The sequence below is a fragment of the Antennarius striatus genome, chromosome 18 (genome assembly GCF_040054535.1).
Source record: "Antennarius striatus isolate MH-2024 chromosome 18, ASM4005453v1, whole genome shotgun sequence".
Classification (NCBI taxonomy): Eukaryota; Metazoa; Chordata; class Actinopteri; order Lophiiformes; family Antennariidae; genus Antennarius; species Antennarius striatus.
The window spans coordinates 11,739,586-11,760,725 of record NC_090793.1 but is presented as its reverse complement, the minus strand read 5'-3'; the positions used below and the strand labels follow the sequence as shown (position 1 = coordinate 11,760,725).

Below are 21,140 nucleotides of genomic sequence, written 5' to 3'. Positions count from 1 at the left end.
ACATACTTTCTGCAGCATGCAATACTTCAGAATACTTTTTCCTACCTTCTATGTGTACTTTGAAAACCAGTTTCTCACTTCCAGCCTCACAGATGTATTCTCCTGTATCCTTTTTCTCCACGCTGTCGAATATTAGCTGCCTACTCCTACCCGTTGACTCTGCACGGATCGTCCTACTGAGGGTCAGAAGCTTGCCATCTTTGTACCATTTCACTTCTGTCTTGGAATCATACACTTCACAGCTCAGGGTGGCTTTCTGTGATAGCTTTGCTTTCACCTCTTTCTGGACAGACTCCTTGTTAGAGAAACCAGTTGGGGCTTCTGCAGGAAACATCAGGTGAAAAACTTACAAATACTCCTTAGCATGAAATGCATAGTCACAGGCAAAAACATTCATAATGAACAGTTTTAAAAATTACAAAAAGGGGAACCCAAAAAATAAAAATCCATTCACAGTACTACAAAGTACTAAAAACATTTCATTCACATATTTTCAAAAGTATTAGCAGCATTTTGTTGCTCCCACCTGTCACCTGTATCTTAAAAGCCAGCTTCTCAGCCCCAGCTTCACAGATGTACTCTCCAGCATCCTTCTTCTCCATGCATGTAATTACCAGCTGCCGACTTTTGCCCTTCGATTCTGTATGGATTGCTTTGCTGGTGGTGAGCAGTTTACCATCCTTGTACCATTTCACCTCTGTCTTGGCATCAGCTACCTCACAGCTCAGAGATGCCATGTGGGAGAGAGTGGCTTTCACCTCCTTCTGAACAGACTCCTTGTTAGCAAATGCAAACTGGACCTGTGTGTCTGTGGGGGAGACAATGAATGTGTATGACATTTAAACTTTACCAGTCCACTGAACATATACATTATATATAACATTATCCAGATAGGTTTCTGATCCTACCTAGCACCACGAGTTTGAAAACCAGCTTCTCAGTTCCAATCTGACACACATATTCTCCAGCATCCTCCCTCTCCACTTTGTCTATTACCAGCTGATGACTCCTGTCCTTCGATTCTGCATGGGTTGTCTTGCTGGATGTCAGCAGCTTGCCATTCTTGTACCATTTGACCTGTGTCTTGGTATCAGAAGCTTCACAGCTCAGAATGGCTTTCTGTGAGAGAGTAGCTTTCACTTCCTTCTTGACAGACTCTTTGTTGAGAAAAACTGGTTGGGCCTCTGAGGCTAATGATAATGAAAAATACATTGTTGTAAATTAGAAATGTGTAAAACCAACAATGAATGCAGAAATTTAATTCACACGGGCTCCAGGTAAGTATTCTTAAGCAACATGAAGTTGTCCATCTTTTTTTCTACCTGTTAGTTTTTCTTACACTTAGGTAGCCATTATTGAGATAAAAGATCACAGGGAATTCTGGTAAATAAATAAATTATCATATATAAATATTGTTTTTCACTTTCACTGCTTTAAATCTTTTGAGCCCCAAACGTAACTATTAAATATAAATCTATTTCCTTAATTATGTCAATCTTTTCATACCATTTATTGAACATTAACCCATGTTTTGCAGTAGGCAATAAGTTATGAACTCTGTTTTAGAATACAAATGTATGATTAAACTTTTCTTATCTGATCGAGAAACAAGTTAATATAGGTTACTGGTACCAGTAAGGAATAAAAACACTGTGCATCTCTACCTAATACAAACAATTATAATTATACAGTGTTTCACATACAAAAGTCATGAAAATCATATAAAACATTAAATATGTCTAATATTCTACATATCTGTTGGGTTTTAATACCTGACACAAATACATGGAAGACCAGCTTTTCTCCTCCAGCTTCACAGATATACTCTCCAGCGTCATTTTTCTCCACCTTCTCAATCACCAGCTGACGAGCGTTGCCATGTGCTTCTGAATATATTGCCCGACTGGATACCAACAACTTGCCATCTTTATACCATTTCACCTCTGTCTTGCTATTGGAAACATTACAGCTGAGCGTGGCTCTCTGGGACACAATAGCTTTCACATCCTTCTGTACCAACTCTTTGTTGGAAAAGGCAGATATAGTTGGAGTTTCTGACAAAGAAATATTGTAAAGAAATTTGTAACTGGGACGTGCATTCAAATGTTGAAGAAATTACGAAATCCTCATATACTCTTACCCTTTATTTTGACCTGGAATGTGACTTTATCTGTTGCTGTCTCACAGGAGTAATGTCCTTCATCACTTTTTTTGGCATTTGTGATGATAAGCTTCCTTTGAGTGCCTTTAGAGATAAAGGTAGTTCTTTGGTCCTTAGTGATCTCTGTTTTATCCCTTCTCCACACAACAGATGCACTGGCAGGAGATACCTCACAACTTAACTCAAGATCTCCTTTCAGGCATGATGACAATCCCATGGTATCTTTGGGCTTATTGATAAACTTGGCAGCTTCACCTTAAAGAAAATAAATTAAAAATTGAGTATCTTTTTAATTTTTTGTATTTATTTTTTCATTATTTGGTCCTTTCTTTAGCCAGAAATGATTTATTGAGATAAAAGATCACAAATTCCAGGGAATTCTGGTAAATAAATAATCATATATGAATATTGTTTTTCACTTTCACTGCTTTAAATCTTCTGAGCCCTAATCGTAACTATTAAATATAAATCTATTTCCTTAATTATGTCAATCTTTTCATACCATTTGTTGAACATTAACCCATGTTTTGCATTATCTACATACTATGTGCAAACTAGAAAGTTTTGGGATTTTGATGCGTTGATATTTTTGAGCAGTGCCAATCAATTAAGTTAGATTGTAAAACTGAATGTACCTCTAAGGACCAGTTGCAAGGACATCCTGTCGTCAGCTAAAACACATTCATAGATGCCCACGTCTTCCTCTGTAACATTGTGTATCATCAGGATCCTCCTGCGATCAATGGAAATATATTCATACTTCTTTCCAATTTTAACCTCCTGTCCATTCCGTATCCAATACACCTGTAGAAAAAGATTTTAAAAACAAGTATTATTGACAAAGTAATACAATCATTTTGAAACAATCAAACATTACCATTTCATTTCTTTGATTCATTGCTTTGTTTTCTATAACATTGCTTCCTCTATTCATTTACTGTACATGCATAGCTGCAGCCAAACTCTCTTATGTTGTAAAAGAATATTTTGTATATCTGCTCCATGATTCATATCTGCTAAATGACCTAATGGCTTCTTTCTACTCATTTCGATTGAGTTTCATGAAAACTGGCTAAGTACTTTTTCCATAATTGTTCCAACAGACCAAAACAGCCAGGCAAAAGATATGACCTTTCAATGGTAAAAATATGAGTAACTATTTTTGCCTGCTAATTTTTAAAACTACATAATCATTTTCAAAAAATTGTGAAAGATTAAGTAAAGTTGCAAATAACTTTTGATCCCATTACAAACCTTTGCATCATAATCTGACACCTCAGCAGTGAGCTGAGCAGTGGCTTGAGGACTACATGTCACGATGTCCTGCAGCTCTGATTTGTTGGTGAACCTGACAGGAGGAGCTAAAAACAGTTGTCATAAAAAAGGTATTATTGTTTGGTTTCTCAGGAGAACGACAGAACAAGGCTAAGAAAAAAACTGCAAAGTTTTAATGTACAAATATGATTCATATGATATTTGAGTTTCTACCTTTCACAGACAGGATGCAGCTGCTTTGCGAGCCTCCACCCACAAACTTGATTTCAGTGCCATTCATCTCTGGGGTTATGGAACGGATGAGCAAAGTGTGAGTGTTCTTTGACCTGGTGATGAGGTAGTCAGCTCCACTGCGCAGGAGACGTCCATTTAGAGACCAGAAGCCAGAGCAAACCGCAGAAAGCTCCACAGAAATAGAGAAGTCCTCGCCAACAACTGCAGTGCTGTTCACCAGGCCTTTTCTAATTTCAGCACTGGGTTCTGGAGACAAGTACGCCAGCAATGGAATAAACATTCAAGGACAGTCTACAACAGCAGATGAATGACAAATGTCACATAAACTCCTGTCTTACCAAGGTAGAAGCTTCCAGGTACATCTAGATAGGGACTCTGGCCAAAGTCATTTATAGCAGAAATGCGGAATTGGTAGCTGGCTTCTTCAGTGAAGTTGCAGATGGTGATCTCTGTTGACGCCAATGGTTCTTGAGGATTACACCGCTGCCATGTCTGGGCACCGACCTTCCTCCTTTCCACACTGTAGCCCTTAATGGGGACAGGCCGGTCACTGTCAGGAGGAGACCACTGAATGGTGATGGATGAATCAGTCTTGCTTCGCACCACAGCATCGATGGGGGGATCGGGAGGATGCCTTCTGGCAGCTGGATCATAACGATTAAAGAACATGTTCATGTATATGTACATGTACATGTATATATATATATATATTAAAAATTATAAATATATATATATAAAATTATAAATATATATAATAATTACCTGTATATAATATTATGTTACATAGCCAATAAATCAATCCTCATCCTATCTACCCCAGTCAATTGCAAAATGATATACTGTATTAGTTATTTTGGTCCAATATTGTATTTATGTGCCAGGAGACTTGGGTTTACAGAAGAGCACAATAAAATATAAAAAACATTTAACAGTTTTTGTCATATATACATTAATTTCCATACCGTAAGCTACAATAGATACTAGCCATGCATTTACAAAAAGATAAATCTGATCCAAATGTCATACTCACCAGTAACAGAGAATCGTGTTGAAGTCTTGCAGTCTCCCGCCACAAAGGCCACTTCTCCTGAGTCATCTGCCTTGCAATCTCTAATGGACAGTGTGTACTGCCTGAGCACACAAGCAATGGAAATACGCAAATCTTCCTTCAACTTTTCACCATTGCGGGTCCAGTAGGCGTCTGGGCAGGGATTCTCAAGCTCCACACAGAAGATGACAGTGTCACTGATGGGAACCACTGTCCTCCGTGGAAGCTTCTTAGTAATGTTCCCTGGGATATGAGAGGTAGTGCATATTAAAAAAATGAAATGAGCAACCCACTAGTCCCAAGAACTCGTAGGCTTGGTTATGCAATGAATTTATTCTGTAAACCTAAACTGTAACAGTATTTCAAAAAGGTGATAGTAATTACTGTTTGTAATACCATCACACATGTGAAACTATACATAGAGAAAAAAGTCTTCACTCTACCAAGGACAGTGAGCTCTGCCACAGTGCGACTGCCCTCTCTCATCTCACAGATATAAACACCGTCATCGTTGGTGGTGACATTGTTTATGGTGAGACAACGCAGGGTGCCCTCCTGATCCATGTGATATTTGGCACTGTGCTGCAGCTGCGTTTCCTCCATGAACCAGCTTGATTGGGTAGCAACAAAAGGCACCTCACACATCAATGTGGCTGACATTTTCTCCTGCACCTCCACATCCTTCAGCTTCCTCCTGAATGGCACCTGAGGCTCTGACACAGTGAAAGAATAAAATAATTTATATCTTATTAGTAGAATATAATGCATCATACTGTCAACTATATAACTAAAAATGTAATCTAATACATGGTGAATGCATGTAGGGTAAGGTAACTTCAATTTTTAAAATTGTTAAAAGGAAATTCTTTTGCTTATATTTGCTTATTCCTTACATTAACTGACACTGATTTCAGATATTAAAGCATTTTTGCTAGTCAAGTGTGAAATTCTGTTTGCTGAACCCATATTATATAGTGTATATCAATATACATGTATATTATATAGTGTTTTATGTCAAGTGGGTAGTTAATCAAATATGACTACATTTAAATCACTTCACATAGAGCAATGTACTGACGACATACAACATTCCAATGTAGATTACTGAGTATACTGTATCTTGACCTCTTTCCTGACATCTCAGTTTGCTTCCTCCCCTCTGATCTATAACTCCATCTATACCCACACTTTGGATTTGAGCCAACAATTTTAACTCTGTGAATGAAGTGTTGAGACATGATGATTCTATTTTGAGTAATGGGTGCACTCTGCTGAGTTCAATAAATCTAACCACAGTGCAGAGCAGAATAAAAATTGCTCACTTGAAATAAATATATATATCTCTTTAAGTTCATAGAAAACCTCAAGCTATCATGCTTCCAGTGTCTAGCGGCCCGAACTTCTGCGTGTAGCGGGAACCCATGGAAATTCCATGATAAAACAATAATATCAGACTTCATAACAAACATATGAAAACAAATGTATTGGTATTATAAACCGAGCGCACCCATCACAGAGTTCTCCCACCAGCAGGCAGCACATTCTGGTCTGACCCAGAACTGGCGTCGGCCTCTTTGGCGAGGAACGTGAATGAATGGATAAATACTGTATATAAACTTTATGACTCCCAAAGAAACAGACGAACAAATATCCAACTGTCAAAAGGATGTTTATCAACGCATCTTCGACGTACAGCTATTATACTTCAGAAAATAGCAGGTTTTAACACCATCCATTCTGTGTGTACATGTAGACATGGGTCACACACATTAACGTCACAGCGGTTTTCGTCACAGAGAGACGCCCCCCGGATAGCAAACGTTTCGGTTACAGTTTCCACACAACAATGCAGACCCGGCGTTTTCAAAAAACGTCACTTTGGCCAGCGTTTTTGTCCCGGATATCTGCGTTGTCGTGTGGACAAAAGGCATAACTGCAACAAAAAGCCTCGCTGCCCGATGCCTTACGCCATATTGCTCACGTGATTCCTTCTGGCAGATGCACCGCGATTGGTTGGGCATCGTGATTGGTTGGGCGCTTGATTGACAGGTAGTGGGTGGAGTTAAAACGTGACACCGTGAGGTTTTCAAGTGACCTTATTATAGGTGGGGAGATATAAATATATGTGTGTGTGTGTGTGTGTGTGTGTGTGTGTGTGTGTGTGTGTGTGTGTGTGTGTGTGTGTGTGTGTGTGTGTGTGTGTGTGTGTGTGTGTGAGTGTGTATGTGTGTACAGGCTCGTAACACACAAAGGGCCTGTAAGCATGCAAATAATGAGCGGTAGAGCAGCAGGCAGCTACTTCATATTATGCCCAATGAGAAAAACTTGTAGGTGCTTTGCTCAAGGGCACCTCGGCAGTACCCAGGAGGTGAACTGACACCTCTCCATTGCCAGTTCACAATCCAAATATTTTTGGTCCACATGGGTCTTGAACCGGTCACACTCTGATCCCAGCCAAAGACCTAGTAGAACGACCTACTGCCGCCCCCTAAGAATATTTTTTTCTATTTTGAAGAAAAACAGAGTAACATTTCTCTCACTTGTTCAACACTGGTCTGACAAAAGCAACAGAAAGGCCACTGGACTTGTTGTGACCATTTTATTGTTTATATCCAATGCTGCACGTTAGTGCTTATTGTAAAAAGTTGATGGTCATTCTAACTCACAAATGCAAATAAAAATTTCCATTGCAAAATGTCCTTTTAAATCTAGCAATCTATCAAACTCCAAAAAAAACCCCCAGAAGTATTATGTTCCCACAACCCACAATAGTTACATCAGCAGCACCACCCTATTTACCAGACTGAGAGGAGATTAATGACCAATATAAATCAGCAACTCTTGAATTTCATGTCCTCGGCCAATTTCCCTCCAGGCTATCACAGTAGCAGTGGTGCCAATGCGCTGCTGTAAGTGGTGACCGTCTCAACAACTGTGAACTACTCATCACCAGCAGAAATTAGATGCAACATAACAGGAGCCTGCAGAGGATGAGCCAGAATTCAATCTTGTTGTGAAAAGCCGCACACATTTAGAGAGGTTTAAATGAGGCTTCGGCATTATAATTTGGAATAATACCAGCCAGCATTTAATTTAGCCCATAGCAACATAGATTACGTCGCTTGTTATTCCCCTGTAGCAATGTTGCACTGGGTGACGGGTTTGTTCATTGGCATGAACGTAGTTTGCTCCACGCAGTTTACTGTTCACTGTTTTAAACACTCAGTTAAATGTATTTATTTTGCTGTTATTATGTATAAATAACTCATGTTTGAATAATAATTTTACTAAGGAAAGGAAAGAAAAGAAAAGGAAAGGAAAGGAAAGGAAAGGAAAGGAAAGGAAAGGAAAGGAAAGGAAAGGAAAGGATCATAAAGCCAGTCTATTATGTAATGTTAAATGTGTTGACTGATGAATAATTAATCTAGACAACATGTATGTAATAACAGTAAGACATTTTGAGCTGTAAACATGGTAAAGGTAAAAGCAACTTACCTTTGACTGTAACCAACACAGCACTGTAGGTCTGCCCAGCCATGTTGGTTGCATTGCAAGTATAGAGACCATTATCACTCTGCTTGCAGTACAGAATCTTCAGAATGAAGTTCTCAGCCTGGTCCTCATAGGTAACATGCCTGCGGCCCTCGCTGATGTTTATGCCATCCTTCCTCCAGATGATGTGGGGTTTAGGGTGACCCGTCACAAAGCAGCTTAGTTTGGCATGTTTGCCTTCAGTAACCGTGCAGGTGCGGGTGAAGACACCCTTGGGCAACTTTGCCAGGACAGACGCCCTCAGCTCATGTTCCTGACTCAGAGAACTCAGTCCATCTTTGGATGTGGAGGAAATTGAGGAGCTGCTGTTTTCTGTGCGGTAAACGGAGATGTCCTTCTTCATTTCCTCTTTGCGCTTTTGTAGGTGAGAAAGGAGGGATGTGTTCTTGTCTGAAGTCAGATGTCTGGAATCTTGGGCATCTACAACAAGAGCTGCTGTAGCATGGGCCCGGCCGGCAGTGTTCTGGGCCCTGCAGGTGTAGGTACCACTATCCAAGCTACGTGCACTTTGGATCTTTAAGGTGCTGCTGTCGCTGTCAGACACAATCTTGACACGATTAGTCTCCGCCAAGTAGCGTCCATCTTTCTCCCAATCGAAGTTGGCTTCTGGGTAAGCTGCAACTCGGCAGATGAAAGCAATGTCACCCCCCAAACCAACACGTGTCGAGATAGGTTTAACCACAAAGACAGGGGCCCTCTGAGCCATCTCAGCTGGAATGGCTACTTTGAGTGTTACAGCAGCGTACGCTTCCCCAACATTGTTTTTGGCCCGGCACATGTACTGGCCACTGTCTTCAAGTGTTAAGTCGTAGATGGTGAGGCGGTACATTTCTCCATCCTCCACGGACTTGAAACGTCCCCCAGATGTCAACTTCATCTTGTCCTTCTCCCATGTGATCAGTGGAGTGGGGTTGCCCACGACAGTGCAGCTCAGTGTTGCATCCTTACCTATGCACATAGCGAAAGCCTTTGGGCGGGTAAGAAACCTGGGGACTCCCCCAAACAAGTTTGGATCCATCGTTTGTTCCTGTAAATAAGGAGATGATTGATATTACAAATCCTGACCATACATTGAAATACAAAAAGCCCAACTAAACCAGCTGAGAAATGTGACAGTTTGTAAAGCGTACTCTATAAATATGCGTTACTGTGAAAATAGAAATAAATCCATGCTTTGGATGAGCATATTTATGGCTTGGCCGTTACAGAAAGTGTCAGTTTACATAGTCTCATTCCAGCCCTGCAGAAACACAACACCGCTACACAACTTTATGGAATGCAGCTTATCCAATGAAAAAGCAGTTTATTGACACAACTACAATTGAACCCCACCATGCCAAGGTCGAACAGCAAAGATATGCCTTTCAGAGAGTGACATTTGTGAGCTTTGTCACCTCTATCGCTGGAACTCACTGTCCCAAAAATAACCTCAGCTGTCGAACTCTGTCTCTGTCCATGGCCATTTGTAGAAGCGAAAGGGGACATCAGCTGCTTGATAAAGCTCCCACTTCACAAATATGACTCATTTCTCACAGACAAGTTATATACGCAATAATAATAATAATAATAATAATAATAATAATAATAATAATAATAATAATACATCATACAATTATCAGAGTTAGAAATGCTTTTTTGTGGTTTGTACAAACTAAAAACAAGCTTATAAAAATGCAATGCTTCTGTCGTATATCAAAATTAGTCTGAACGGAGTTTTCACTAGTTAAGCCGGCTTCATTTCAAACACTTTTTTTGAACTGTTCAGGTTATGTCAAGATGAGAAAAAAAAAATTATATTTGACAAATTAGGCTCAAATTAAAATCAGAAATTGAAATTGAAGTCCAGTCATTTATTTATTTATTTTAAATTATTAATGTAATTTCTGGTATTAATTAACATGAGAATACTTTTTACCTTGAGTCTTCGGCCACTCAGGTAAATCACATGGGTTTAGAACGTCAAATGGCTGTTACAGATTCCCAGATGGTAGTCTACTCTAACTTCAGAAATCCCCACTAAAAATGTCTTCTTTGTGTTCAAATATCCTTGAAATGGTGGTAAATCCAGGATGGGGGAACATCCCCCTGTCTCCCCAGTGGGCGGTTGACTAGACTTATTTTTATCTTTCTTCTCACGGACCTCCTGATGACTAAAAAAGATCACGTGACCACATTGGCGCAGCCTCTTTTCTAAAATAGACTTGGTCATTTATCGCGTCGATAGGAGATCGCCTGTTGGTGAGGGAGGGAGAGCAGACTGACCTGGCCCCTGTTGGGCTGCACACTGCTGCAGGCTCCTAAACGACTCACACACTGAATATTAGTACAGAAACAAGTTTCCATCTGCAGAGCACAGCGGAGGCTCTCTAAATACTCCTTTGAATGTAATTATGTGCCTCCATTCTTGTTTCTTTTCTATTTATAAGCCGAGAATATTGGTACTATAAGTGCACGTTTTTGTTTGTAATTTTTTTGATGCAAACTCATCTCCTAATATGAAAGCCGAAAGCCTAGAACAACCTACTGTACAGAGATTTTGTCCAAGGCAACAAATCAATTTAAATCATAATAGAGCATGGAGGGATGGATCCATCCAACATCCCCTATGTCGATAGATAAGAGTTTACATTTGTTTTACATTTTTGTTTGCTTTTTTGCCTACAACCAGATGTAATCTTTTTCTGATGTTTGTATATTTGTTTGTTCGTGTTCATGAATGAATGAATAAATGAATGTACGTGATTTTTTAATCGCATTACCACAAATTTACATATCTATCTTTTATTTTTATTTATTTATTTATTTTTATTTTATATACTGGTTTGATCCCCGAAGGGAAATTAAGAAAGGTTCCAGCGATATTTGAGGTTCCAGCGATATTTGTACCATTTCTGCCACATCCGGCATGTTTTTGCATGTAAAATGCAATGCATGCTTCTGGTTGTATATATCGGGTTTTTTCAGGAAGAATTACAAACTTATAATAAAGAAGTCTCAAAATAGTCTCAGAATCTATCTATCTATCTATCTATCTATCTATCTATCTATCTATCTATCTATCTATCTATCTATCTATCTATCTATCTATCTATCTATCTATCTATCTGTCTGTCTGTCTGTCTGTCTGTCTGTCTGTCTGTCTGTCTGTCTGTCTATCTATCTATCTATCTATCTATCTATCTATCTATCTATCTATCTATCTATCTATCTATCTATCTATCTATATCTATCTATCTATCTATCTATCTATCTATCTATCTATCTATCTATCTATCTATCTATCTATCTATCTATCTATCTATCTATCTATCTATCTATCTATCTATCTATCTATCTATCTATCTATCTATCAAACCCATTTTCTTGTACATGACATGATCACAATCGTCTCACCCAAAGCTGCTTATCAACCTTGCGGGTCACAGGTCTGTTGGCGCATTTCTCAGCTGGAAAGTGAGAGCTGGACTACACCCCAAATGGAATGCCAACTCATTGTGGGGTCACTTCTTCCCAACATATACGGTACATTGATAAATAACCATTTTTAAATTGTGGGGCCACTCCTTCCCAACATATACAGTACATTGATAAATAACCATTTTTAAATTACAGAAAATTATTTGCAAATTGACCAAAATTTCTTGTATGCACAAATTCAAGTCAGCCTAAAATAAATTCCGTTAGCAATTCTTTTCTTTGTATTAATGAAAACCTTATCTTAACAATATTTGATTTTCTTTTGTTATCTTTACTAACATGTGATTGTACATTGTCATAATCTGGCTCATTAGCAATCTTTCTTGTCTTGTGAACTTATCTATCATCTACAGTGCAAAACTTATATAATACTGTTCATGTTATTCATGTGCATTGGTTCAATATCTTTTATGCCGAAACATGATAGGTGAGCAGACTGTTGAACTTCCCCATAAATTTTGATGCATCACATTCAACAATCCGCATGGAGGACAGCTGCTTGACCAAGTTGGTCAGGCCCACAATTAATTCATGACTTCATGTAACACAGAAGCAAACACAGAAATGTGTTAATTTTATTTTTATAGTGATGAAATACTCAGCAATCATTAAGAAAGAAAAAGCAATTTTAGGGACCAGGGCATTTGTTTACTTCTTTCTATTCTGTTCTCCTTTTTATCCCAGTGTTTTGGCTTCAGTAGTATTTTTTTTCAGAGTGGACTTACCCTCAGCACCAGTGACTGACAGCAGCAGGTCGCCTGGACCCTGATTTAAACTTCCCGAAACTCTAGCAGACTGTATTCCACTGTTACTGCTTTCCTCTTTATTCTCTTTTGGTAACTATGTTTGGTTGCCATATGTCTGAAAATGTGCTTAAACAATAAAAAATGAAATTGACACATAATTTTATTTTCTGTGTTTTATATTTACCTAAATCCCTGAGTAAAGATATAAGGTCGAGAGAGGGAAAATAATGCTTCATAAATAAATGTATTTCACTTACCTCTCTTATCTGCTCTCCTCCTTGGATTTCTCTTTCATGCATTCCTACATGCAGATCAGTTTATAGCATCAAATTACATCATGGATGATATTTCCATGACATCATCATTCAAAAGTCAACCTCACATGGAGTGTAATATGGATGAGGTAATAAACAGGAACATATCATCTGGCTATTGGTTTTTAATCACAAATAAAATACTCATTTGTAGTCAGACAATATAAAAAAAATATTAAAATGTATAATTTCCATCTTCGTACATGGCCTTCCATCTGATAAGATGGATAATAACAAGGTCACTGTAGCATCATGTCCACAGGCTGAGAATACCAAAGACTATTGTTCAAGAATATTTAGTACATAGTATTTATGTCTTTAGGTTGTTGTATGAGGACTCAAGCAGCAGAAGCCTAGCAACATTTCCTCTTATTCCTCTTCCTCTTATTCTTATTGTTTTTCTCTCTCTCTTAATTGTACAGTAAGTGTTTGAATATGTATCTTGTATTATATTGTATAGGTATAGTATGCTCTGTGCCCTCTTAATAGTTTGTTATGTATATATTATTCATTCCATTAGTGTCCTACCAAGTATCTAACTATGTTTTTCTCTTGTAGATGTATTTTACTGATTTTTTTTTAACATCATGGCTAGGGGACTACAGATGAAGACTATCCTTCTGACAAATTCTGGCTTTTATAACCATATGTAACCATATGTTTTGTGAAATTGTATTGTCCCCTTTTCATCTGCCTGGGCATACACACAAGCTTCCAGAGCACACTGAGGACCACTGTCAGCAATATCAGATGTGCGTGCTGTGGCCACACTCCAATATCACACTTGTTAAAAATCTGGGATCATAGCAAGTTACATGGTTTATGAAACAAATCAAACTACAGTATAAATTTTCATTAGTTTACTTTTAATATAAGTGATTTTAACTACTTGAAATGAAAAAAAAAATCTTGTTCTTCATGATGTATAGTATGTTATATGTGAGGGTCCTGCCTTGGCCATGGGAAGAGTGCTGCTTTGGCTGGTGAGGTCCAGTTGCGGCCTGGCTTAGGGTCCTGTTTTGGAAGAAACAATTTATTTAGTATATGGACTCTCTACTAGATGGTCAGAACCGAAGAAGTCTCTTAGATAAAGAAGCCTCTTGGATTTTCTTTCTTTTTTGATTCACCTCGACTAGATTATATAACACTGAGTTTATGTACAACGCACGCTGACCCAACATGTACCAATATGAACAGCACATACTGTTACATGTTGGGTCAGGCATTTGCCTAAAAGAAAAATTCTGCAGGCAACTCTTGTGCTGTATCTTCAGTGAAGAAGATGCTTAGAGGAAAGGATGACTCATAATAGTGGCATTAAACATTATCACTTCGTAACATACTCAATTACCCCATGAATTAACAGGGCATGAAAGCTGCTTTTCCAGCACCACTGAAGTATTTTTAAGATCCACCAATTTAACTTCAGAAACATTTTTATGAAATGAAGTGAAGAATAACATTATTATGGTCTCCAGATTGAACTCTCACTGGTGCTTATGTGTGTACAGGAGGATGAGCAGTTATTCCAACTGTGAGGAACCCAAAGGAAAGAGAAAGCACGTTCCAACTGTGGTCAACAGATGGCAGCAAAAGCCTGAAAAAAATACAAGGTATGTGTATCGTGGTTATACAGTATATCGTACGTCTGTTTCCGGAAAATAATATACCCTTACCCTCAAACGTGTCATACAAAATGAATGGAATGAGTAATTAAAACTAGTATTAATCTTTAATAAACTGTGCATCCAACTGGAGGTACTGTGAACTATAACAATGCAAATCATTAGTGCTTTCTATATTATTAATATGTAATAAATGCTCCAGACACACAGGGAATGCAGAATATGTAATGCTTCAATTTACCCTCATTATAATTCATTAAATTCTTGTTAGAAACGTTTTTCATTTTGACACAGGCATCTTTCATTTCTCCGTCGAAAATAAAAAAAAGGTAACCTTAATTGGTTACATTTTACAAAAAAAACCCAAAACAGTTCTTTTTGGTCACTATCCTCATTTCACCAGTTTATGTTTGCACCACCGCACTCCCACAGCAACACCTAAAGCATGACTGATCGTGACAGTCATCTGGCCTTGAACAGCTGTTATTGTAGTGCGCATTCACACCAGCAGGTGGCTCTGTTTCCTTCAGTAGATTATAAATGATAATACCTTTTAAAATATGCAGCGATATTTGATGATGCATCCCATGGAGAATATGCATATATGAAATCTAAGTGTGTGCATCAGATTTGACAACTTTCCTAATGAAATATGGTGTGCGTCAAAGACCTAGAATCAAATCATTCATTCGTTCATTCATTCAATAACTTCTGCTAAAATGATTTCCATTATCGTCAGACATCCACACATAATCAAAACGTAAAATGCTTCATAAACGTGTAGAATGTTGGCAGTCGCAAGGAGATAAATATTTGGTGCAAAGAAGTCCCTTTAGAGCACTGTATTGCAGTCTGTGCGCGTCCGTGTGCGTGACGTGTGAAAGTAACGCGTATCCTCGCTGGCGACATGAAAGCTGGTGTGTTTTGCTTTATTCGAGACAAAAGCGACTAACAAGTGATGCCTCTTCAACACAATGGCATCATCTGCGTTTGGGTCTTGCAGTCACCAGTTTTGTTTTGTTTGTTTTTTTGTGGGTTTTTTTTTTGGCGCTTGCATAACTGTCAGGTAGCTTATTATAATGATGCGCACGTTGCGAGTTTCTCCCCCCCCTCGACCAAATCCAATAACACCCTCCCCCATCTCAAGTACAATTACGTGATGGGTGACGTTTCAGCATGCGGAGGAGGGCGCTGGGCAGGGACCACTTGGACCAAGTAGGACTAAACACTATTTGGTTTCAGCGCAGAAACAACGCATTGAAGGCTGTGGACCAGGGCGCCTCCTGAAGCCGGGCCCATTGTCTCCTTCCAGCGCAGCAGCTGAGGAAAACGGCTTGAACCGAGGCAGCGGTGTAGCCTATAAAGGAGTGTCCAAGTGGTAGGAGCTGCGGGTTCGTAATCCACGCTAAAAAAAAAAAAAAAAAAAGGGGGGGGGGGACCGCTGGACCAATAACGGAAAATGAATCACAGTCAAGTTTAAGTAATATGAGCAATAACCGTGTTTTGTTCCCATTGGCGACCAACTATTGATGCTACTGCGGCGATCGTTCTCCAGACCATCAGTTCGCGCGGACTTCTTTTGTTCGCATCGCTCGGATCGCTCGTCCCGGTCTGCGTGTTTGTTTTACCGCTGTTAAAAGAGTTAGTGGCTCTTATAAAAAAAACAAAAAAACAACAACAACAAAAAAAAACCCGAAATGAATTTCCAGTCGAGCGTCCCAGTGTCCGGTATGTCCCAGCAGTCCCAGCCAGCCATGCCCACTCCAGGCACGGTCCCGGTGGCAGTCCCCGTCCCGGTTCCCCAGTCTATCCCGTCCCAGTTTGGATCCGGATCATCTGCGAGCTCAGGGGCTGGTCAGTTTGGTTCGGGGACTGTTTCAGGCCAGGCTGCCCAACCCGGCCCAGCGGGTTCGCAGTTTGTTTTGTCCAACTCAGCGGCCATCCGAGCAGAGATCCATCGGTTCGAGTCCGTCCACCCCAACATTTACGCCATCTACGACCTGATCGAACGCATCGATGACCTGGCCCTGCAGAACCAGATCCGAGAGCATGTAATCTCCATTGAAGGTAAGTGAAGGGGGTGGATGGGGGGGGGGGGGGGGGGGACTAGATTTCTCCTTTGGTGCTTCTCATTCATTGAGACTGCAGTTTTTTCAGGGAGTGGGGGTGTTTTTTTTTAGGGGGGGGGGGTCTCCTTTCCCTACCTTTTATGTACACGTTGTCGTGGTCGCATAGCACAATGTCAACAACCACGCTTCAGAGCTGGGGGCGTAGTCGCTCTCAGGGCTGCTCACTATGCGCTGCAGTCCCGATCAAATGTTGGAGTTGCTCTCACTGGATGCAGCCTGTGCGTGTCTGAAATGGTTCCCCAAAAATGGTTTCTGCTTCCTAAACGAGCAACATTTACAACTCAGCCCGAAAGGTCTAACCTGCAGTGATTGTCTGGATTATTATTATTATTATTATTATTATTATTATTATTATTATGTTGAGCCTGCTGTCTGTGGATCTCAGGTTACCACGTCTACATGAAACTAATTGTTGTGACAATACAGAGGAACACACACAGTAATATGTACTTCAGCAGCAGGATTGATGGTTATAAAACCCCTCAGGGGGTGTATTACTTGTCATATTTTAAATTATAGTCTAAATGTTATGGCCAGGCGATTGGAATAATGACTGACAGTGAAGCAGTTCTCCCTGGTGCGTGGAAGGCTCCATGCGCCCCTGTGATGTAACAATCTGTCCGTCAAACTACCATGGCTCTCCATTGGCCTTATAGCACAATATACCATTTTTGGCAGCATCTGCACTTTGATGCATTTTATTGTCAAAAAAGATAAAGTTGCCTTTTATTTTGACGTTTATTATGTGTGTAGAGACTGTATAAACTGGGATAATCCCTGGATCCATCTTGGCTGGTTAGGTTTGACCAAAGAAAAAATGAACTGAGAGTGAGCATACATCTTTATTTTGTATTTGACTGGACTGTTCAGTGCATTTTTAAAAAAATCTAAATAGAATTAACTGAACTGAATCAGTGGTGAATTTGTTAGCATTCAGCAGCTAATCTTCCTGTGAGGCAGTAACGTGTTTTACTAGGTATGTTCAGGGCCATTACTTCTTTATTTGCATTTCAGCCTTTGTATGAACATTATAGAGACCATGTAGGTTGTTATAGTTCCACCTCTAAGCCTCTAGTAGAGGTTACCAATTTTTCCACGAGGACAAAACAGCAAAATGATGGGAGTGTAAAGCTACTCCAGTGTGAATTTAACCTGCGAGCCAATATTCCACAAGAAAAAGATGCCAACATAGCAGTTGACCTCACACTGTCTCCCCAATGTGAAGAAATTTTGGTTTGATTTTCTTCTCTCTTTGAGCTTTCCCTCGACTGCGAGTTAACCACATAAAATGTTGTTAAAAAAATACTACTCATTGTAATATCCTACTATCTTGGTTTCTCACATGTTTTTAGAGGTGCTGATTTGACATTGTTACAACTATACCTATGTCGCCACCTCAGAAGTGGAACAACAATGGCCCCTAGTCATATAATTTGTTGAGTTCGTACAAAAAACACATTAAAGGTGGATCAGACTGTTTAAAAGACATTGCATTAACTAGGATAAAGCTACATCTGTACAAACGGAGTAAGCCCTTATGGTGGTAGGACAGGATGGGCGTCACATCTCAATAACATTATATGTGCAACCGACCCACAGCCGGTTGATGTACAATACCAGCTAGCTGCAGTTAGAAGAAAACTCTAGGAAGAAGAAAATTGTCTGAAAGTGACAATGGGAGTCTGGGAACTTTATACCCAGCATAGGACATGTTCAGATGAAGGCACTGACATGATAGTTTCAACGCAGATTGTTTATTAATAACAGCCAAAGGTTGTCAACAGACCGAAGGACTTTCAGAGGTGATTTTGCTACATTTAAACAGGAAACACGCAATATTGAACAAACTTAAGCCACGTTTTTACTGCATGGTACTTGTTCAGTTGAGTTGGTGTGGTTTTCCGCTGGCAGCTTTCCATTACAGGGTAATTCTCTTCAGGGTGGATAGGAGTACAGTATTTTCCAGACTACAAGGCGCACGTAGAAGCCTATAATTTTCTCATAAACTTATAGTGCGCCTTATAATCCGGTGCGCCTTATATATGAAATAAATTATAAAATAAACAATTCATTAAAGATACGCCTTATAATCCAGTATGCCTTATAGTGCGGAAAATACTGTGATCAGGGGTCTGCAACTTTTCCCCTGACATTTTAATGCCTGCTGAGTTCATTTGGGAACCCCAAATAAGCAGGTAACAAAATTTTTTACCATGTACCAGGTTTTGTTTTTGTAATTAAGTACGAAAATAGCAAGCTGAGTCAAGCTGGTAGCACACAGTGAAAATCAAGTTCAAGTTTTGCTTTTGCTGATAGTTAATTGGGATTTCTGTGTTTTGTTAAAAACAGAGTTCATAGTGGCCACCATCCTAATAACTCGAGGCAGGATCAGTGTCAGAGTAAAAACAAAGATGATTAAACAACCTTCATGTGAAAATAAGTAATTAACGGATGCTTCTTGAGAAATCTTGTGATAGTACACTGAGTTTTTATTTTTCTGTTGCCTAAGGATTGCTGCATAATTCTTTGAAGAAAAAAAGGCATGACTCTGTATTGCGAATCTTTGTAGGACAACGCTGGGAGTTTTCCACTAGTGATCTCTTAGACAAACCTTTTTAAAAGAAGTTATAACTTGGTCTCTACAAACCAGGTTTGATCCAGATTATTCCTCTGATGTGACGCATGAACTAATATTACCTCTTAAGTTTTCCTATTAGTTTTCCTTTCCCAGTATGCTATTTAAAAACCTGGAGAAAAGTGTCAAATTGGCGCTGCAAATGAAAGACAACATGTTAGCATTTCAGGCAACAAGTTCATGAATACAGGGTCGTGTCTAAAGGTTTCTTTACCTTTTTTCAGGGAAAAAGAGTCATATGGGTTGTAATTATTGGTGTAGGTCCTGCTGATGGAGAAATGACTCTCTGTGACAACTTCTTCCTCCTAAATGCAGAAGGATTGTAAACAAGTCATTGCTTTCAAATGCTGATGTGTTGTTTACTAAACCTGATGCTGTTTGTTGATGTCAACACTGGAAGACTCTCACTAGAATTCCACATTGTCTGTTTTTTGTCCATGGGAACAAAAGCAAAACTAGGGTGCTTGTGGTACAGTGTCCACAGCTCCAGGCTTATACAAAACATCCACCGCTAAACAAAACAGGTGTATAAAGGCAAAACGTTTCCCTGGATCATTGTAAATAAACAAGACAAGGCAATGGAGTAGATTTCAGTTGGTATTTATCAGCATTCATTATATGTCAAAAGACAAGATTTTGGTGTCTCTCATCATCTGTAAAGACTCTGGAGCATTTTTCCTCTTATTCAATAAGATGCACTTGTTTCTTCTGCGGCTTCAAGTGGCTTTGAAGAGCAGCAATACGAGACATTAGCCGGCTTGTCTTCACCTGCACTGTGGAACTGCAGAACTGTTCCTCTTCAATCTTGCATCATTGCAGAGTCTGTTGCTAAGGAACCAGTGGCTCATGCATGAAGCTGAAAATACTGAAGAAAGAATGAATAGAAATTACAGTCTCATACCCAGACCACATTTCTGCTGTGATGAATTTCTCTGTTGTTGTGGTGATTCTTGAAAGCAGTAACATGACAAAAATGATTTCATTTTGCTTTTTGTGGTGGTTGTTGTGCCTCACATGTTGGGTTTGCAGCATTAACATTCAGTATGCTGCCAAGTTTCAATGAAAGGATTCACATAACATTTCCAAATAACCTTTATTTCCCATTTGTCTTCATTAAAACAATGTTTGTGGATATGATAAAATCAGTGGCTTATCAAAACGTGTTTCAGCAAACCACAGATAATATCTTCCACTTTAACCCATTTCTTACTTTTTACAAAACTTCATGCTTCAGCCTTTTAATTCAGTGGTGGGTTAACACTACGATCATGTTTTGGTACATCCTATGTAATATTTTGCAGCCACAAAAATACCCGGAAAAATCCAAATTACCGTCCACTGTCATTAGCAACATGACTGAAAAACTCCCAATGTCTAATTTAAAAAATGTCGGCTTCTGTCCCAACTAATGTTGTCTTATGTCACCACAAGCACAACTGGGAAAATATGCCACAGGTGGCTTCGAACAGGAGTCTGCTGCATGGTGCTTGCCAAAGTGTCACACCCTTTCCTTCAGATGGTAGAATAGATTATAATGGAATTTATTGTAAAAAAAATTCAAATGTGCTTCTCTGTGTTGTTTGTAACACTGATAAAGCAGCAGATATCCATCAGAGCTAACCAACTGAGCGTATTTCACATTTCAGAAATGTTTTGCCAGCCAATCTGCATAAGGAATGCATCATTTACAATGAATAATATCTATATGAATTATTGTTGTGGAATCATTACCAACAATTTCACAACAGTAAAATAGCTACTAGCATTAGCACTCTGCAGACAATATGGGCTATTCTATAACTATAAAAAAAAAAAAAACAGTGTATATTCTCAGTTTGCTGAAGTTCTGTTACAGGTTGATGTCCTGCTTTTGGATGTACCTGATAGTCAGAAGGTGCTGTTGGCTTGAGGGGGATTGAGCAGAAGGCTGAGGCAGGTGAAGGA

At 39.3% G+C, this 21,140-nt stretch overlaps 2 protein-coding genes across 2 annotated transcripts in view; one reads left to right on the top strand and one right to left on the bottom strand.

Annotated features, from left to right (window-relative positions):
- obscnb (obscurin, cytoskeletal calmodulin and titin-interacting RhoGEF b) overlaps positions 1–9,297 on the bottom strand; it is a 68,103-nt gene extending 58,806 nt beyond the window's left edge. The window contains exons 1-12 of the mRNA XM_068340393.1: positions 8,214–9,297; positions 5,162–5,431; positions 4,701–4,961; positions 4,009–4,314; positions 3,650–3,916; positions 3,416–3,522; positions 2,797–2,965; positions 2,141–2,416; positions 1,773–2,054; positions 909–1,190; positions 527–808; positions 46–321 (exon numbers count right to left, since the gene is read on the bottom strand). Coding sequence (XP_068196494.1) covers positions 46–321; positions 527–808; positions 909–1,190; positions 1,773–2,054; positions 2,141–2,416; positions 2,797–2,965; positions 3,416–3,522; positions 3,650–3,916; positions 4,009–4,314; positions 4,701–4,961; positions 5,162–5,431; positions 8,214–9,288 — 3,853 coding nt within the window. The 5' untranslated portion in view covers positions 9,289–9,297. The remainder of the gene's footprint in view (positions 1–45; positions 322–526; positions 809–908; positions 1,191–1,772; positions 2,055–2,140; positions 2,417–2,796; positions 2,966–3,415; positions 3,523–3,649; positions 3,917–4,008; positions 4,315–4,700; positions 4,962–5,161; positions 5,432–8,213) is intronic.
- A 6,186-nt stretch (positions 9,298–15,483) lies between these two features.
- Positions 15,484–21,140, top strand: part of agap3 (ArfGAP with GTPase domain, ankyrin repeat and PH domain 3) — a 114,460-nt gene continuing 108,803 nt past the window's right edge. Inside the window, exon 1 of the mRNA XM_068340084.1 lies at positions 15,484–16,499. Coding sequence (XP_068196185.1) covers positions 16,130–16,499 — 370 coding nt within the window. The 5' untranslated portion in view covers positions 15,484–16,129. The remainder of the gene's footprint in view (positions 16,500–21,140) is intronic.